At 55.1% G+C, this 3,819-nt stretch overlaps 1 protein-coding gene across 2 annotated transcripts in view; it reads left to right on the top strand.

Moving 5' to 3' along the window:
- Window positions 1-2,377: 2,377 nt before the first annotated feature.
- Window positions 2,378-3,819, top strand: part of LOC102689200 (zinc finger protein 644) — a 31,870-nt gene continuing 30,428 nt past the window's right edge. The window contains exons 1-2 of one of the 2 annotated variants that reach the window (XM_015355378.2): window positions 2,378-2,708; window positions 3,081-3,191. In XM_015355378.2, the coding sequence (XP_015210864.2) occupies window positions 3,170-3,191 (22 nt within the window). In that variant the 5' untranslated portion in view covers window positions 2,378-2,708; window positions 3,081-3,169. The remainder of the gene's footprint in view (window positions 2,709-3,080; window positions 3,192-3,819) is intronic. The other variant, XM_006634807.3, reaches the window with a different exon arrangement.

Below are 3,819 nucleotides of genomic sequence, written 5' to 3'. Positions count from 1 at the left end.
AGCCCGGCGCTGCTCCCAGCAACACCAGCAGAGTTCACTGGGGCCGTTTTCATCGCGGCCTGGTGTGATAACCCGGACGCAGTTAGGGAAGAACACCCACTACCGTCTTCTGAAATGTAATAGATGTGTAATCGATCCAGCGCAGCCTTGCACTAACGGTGAATGAGGAGAGGCACTGTTTCCGCTGTATCGTACATTGGCTTTAAACTGAGCACGCTGACTAACAGGCCGGCCTGCTGCCTGGCCGTCCCCCAGGCCTGTCTCCCGGCGTGCAGGCAGAGACCCGGCCCGGAGTCGCCACCTGTGTCTCTGTGAGCCATTCACAGACCCCTGCGCCCCTTCCGCCAGTGTCCAGGAGAGACTGGGGTGACTGGGGACACTGGGGAGATTGGGGTAACTGGGGAGACTGGTGTAACTGGGGAGATTGGGGTGTCCGTGGTGACTGGGGTAACTGGGGAGACTGTTGTAACTGGGGTGACTATGGTGATTGGGGAGATTGGGGTAACTGGGGAGACTGGGGTGACCGTGGTGATTGGGGAGACTGGGGTAACTGGGGAGACTGGGTTGACCGTGGTGACTGGGGTAACTGGGGAGACTGGTGTAACTGGGGTGACTATGGTGATTGGGGAGATTGCGGTGACTGTGCTGATTGGGGTGATGGGGGTAACTGGGGTGACTGTGCTGATTGGGGTGATGGGGGTAACTGGGGTGACTGTGGTGATTGCGGTAACTGAGGTGACTGGGGTGACCGTGGTGACTGGGGAGACTGGTGTAACTGGGGTGACTGTGGTGATTGGGGTGACTGTGCTGATTGGGGAGACTGGGGTGACCGTGGTGATTGGGGTGACTGGTGTAACTGGGGTGACTTTGGTGATTGGGGAGATTGCGGTGACTGGGGTGATTGGGGTGACTGGGGTGACCGTGGTGATTGGGGTGACTGGGGAGATTGGGGTGACTGTTCTGATTGGGGAGACTGGGGTGATTGGGGTAACTGGGGTGACTGTGGTGATTGGGGTGACTGGCGTAACTGGGTTGACTGTTCTGATTGGGGAGACTGGGGTGATTGCGGTGATTGGGGAGATTGCGGTGACTGGGGTGACTGGTGTAACTGGGGTGATTGCGGTGATTGGGGTGACTGGGGAGATTGGGGTGACTGTGCTGATTGGGGAGACTGGGGTGATTGGGGTGACTGGGGTGACCGTGGTGATTGGGGTGACTGGGGAGATTGGGGTGACTGTTCTGATTGGGGAGACTGGGGTGATTGGGGTAACTGGGGTGACTGTGGTGATTGGGGTGACTGGCGTAACTGGGTTGACTGTTCTGATTGGGGAGACTGGGGTGATTGCGGTGACTGGGGTGATTGCGGTGACTGGGGTGTCTGGGGAGATTGGGGTGACTGTGGTGATTGGGGTGACTGGGGAGATTGGGGTGATTGGGGTGACTGGGGAGACTGGGGTGATTGGGGTGACTGGGGAGACTGGGGAGACTGGGGCTCTCCCGCTCCCCTCCTGAGGGCCGCAGGGGTGTGCGTGCGAGAGCAGGGGCGAGCCTGGCGAGGAGAGGCAGCCACAGGCTCCCCACCTGCCGTTTCCATGACAGCCCTGCGTGCGCCGACACGGCTCCGTCCTGCCTGGCCTGCCGCTGGAGCTCGCGCAGCCAGAGACAAGGACGCCTCCGTCTCCTGAGCCCCTGGACGCGCGTCCCTTCTTCTGGGGAATCTCTCCAGGCCACCTTGGTGCCTCTTTGTTTTTGCAATAATTATTATTATTATTATTATTATTTTCTAATACATTGACATTTAAAAATCTGCTATATGCTCGGCCTTCCCGCATGCCCATCGATCAATCGGCCCAGAATCGTTTTTTCACCTTTAAATCCAACATGTATACAGCACGGAGGTGACATTGGAACAGGGAGCAGATGGATGGGCCAAGACATGATCACATGTATCCCCCCCCCTCCCTGTACGAAAACTTGTGGGTTTCCCAGCTGTGTCTTTCAGCCGACCCATCTTCTGCGTCGTCGCTGCTGCACCGCGAACCAGCTTCAGAACACTCTGGGAAACACTCCAGCTGGGGAGGCTGGGTGGGATGTTTCTCCTGGTGAGGCGTAGGGCTCGTTGGCATTGTCCTCAAAATATGTGCATCCTCCTTTCCAAAAAAAAAAAAAGGTTAGCGAGGGGGAGATTGGTTTGTGGAGCAGGGAGCAGGGAGCAGGGGGGGCGGGTGTCCTGGTTTATCACAGTGCTCACCACCTGAATGTGGTGCAGTAGTTTAAAAGCACAGGGGCTCCTCGGACTCCTACCATTTTTCCAATCTTCCACTTTCCTAACCAAGAATTTCCCTGCCTGTCTGTCTGGAACCATCCATTCCCAGAATGGGGAGACCGCGATCTCGGCCGAGAGGCCCCCGCGCACAGATAGAGCCCACGTCCACGCCAGGGCGAGGGGAGAGGAGTGGGAGGTGGGCAAGGCGCCCCGTGCCGGCTGCGGCGAGCCCACGCACGGCCGGAATCTCGCCCCGTGCGGTGGACCGGCAGGCGGTGACGGTGGCGCGGGTCCGGCGGACACCCCCGCCAGTGAGAGCAATAGTTCAGCCCGCAGGATAGCGAGCAAAATGGCGGCTGTGAAATGGATGGAGGACGAGAGCGAACAATAATCAAGTATCCCCATTAGCGTGCTTGCTGTTCGCGTCTCCGGCAGCGGAAAGGTAGGTCCTTAATCCCGCTAGAGCGGCTGGACTTTCCGGGATCGGGACCGGGCTGCGCCTCCCCGGTGGCGGGCATGCCGTGTCTTGTTGGCTGGGTCTCTGCTTTGGTATGGGGGCATTTTAATGGACACGGTAGCGCACAACAACAGCGTGAGGCGGCGACACGAGCCAGACATATCTGGTGCAGTTGGGTGGACGGACTCGGCTCCGGTGTCGCTCCCTGCTCATGCATGAGCCCCCGGATCTGATGGTGGGGGGGGGGTCAGTGGTGCACCCCCTCATTGTAGCAGCCCGGGGCCGCGTAGATGTGTGATCCCCCAGCTCAACTTTGAGATCTTTTTTTCTTTTTTTCTTTTTTTTTTTTAAAAAAAGAGAGAACTCTGCAGCCACGCTCTTTGAAAACTTGACGGTTGTACCCTGCCTTGTTTGTACGTGGCTGTTGTGAGAGATCACCCAAGGCGATGCCCACAGCGCGATCCGGAGGTAAAGAGCTTTTTCCGTGTCGAAACGCGGATTATTTTTCGTGCGTGTGCGGCTCAATTTCGCCGCTCCAGCCGGTGGGGTCTCAGTTTTGACACTTCAGACCTGTAAAATGATAAAAATGTCTCCTGGCCGTCCAAGGTCTGTTTTGTGTTGTTGTTGTTGTTGTTGGGGGTGGGGGCTGTACCCGAGGCTTGTGCAGTTTGCGTTGTGCAATTTGCTCCTCTCGTGTGCCCGCAGGTTCACACCTTGACAGTGGCAGGTTTCCCCATATTACACATGGTTTTCAAAAACTGAGATAAGCAAATCTTTTAAGATGTATTTTCTTAAGCACTTTGTATTGGTCCCTTCCATTTTTTTGGCCACTTTTGCCTGAAAACATAGTTCCATATCAAGGAATATTTGAAACCAAGAACATGAGAATGTTGTACATATAGTGGAGTGCAAATATAGTAGAATCATTCTTTGCATTTGGTAGATAGCTTTAAGGTATTTCTAACAATTGACATTACAACAGAAATTTGTTTTTTATATATATAGGGCTCTGTAGTTGGTCAGTTAAAACTTCCTTTAATAAAAGCTGACAATTCACCTCTTTATATGTATAAACACTTGATACCTAATGTTCTTG

The sequence above is a fragment of the Lepisosteus oculatus genome, chromosome 9, assembly GCF_040954835.1.
Source record: "Lepisosteus oculatus isolate fLepOcu1 chromosome 9, fLepOcu1.hap2, whole genome shotgun sequence".
In the NCBI taxonomy this organism is placed as follows: Eukaryota; Metazoa; Chordata; class Actinopteri; order Semionotiformes; family Lepisosteidae; genus Lepisosteus; species Lepisosteus oculatus.
This window is presented reverse-complemented; position numbering and strand designations above follow the sequence as displayed.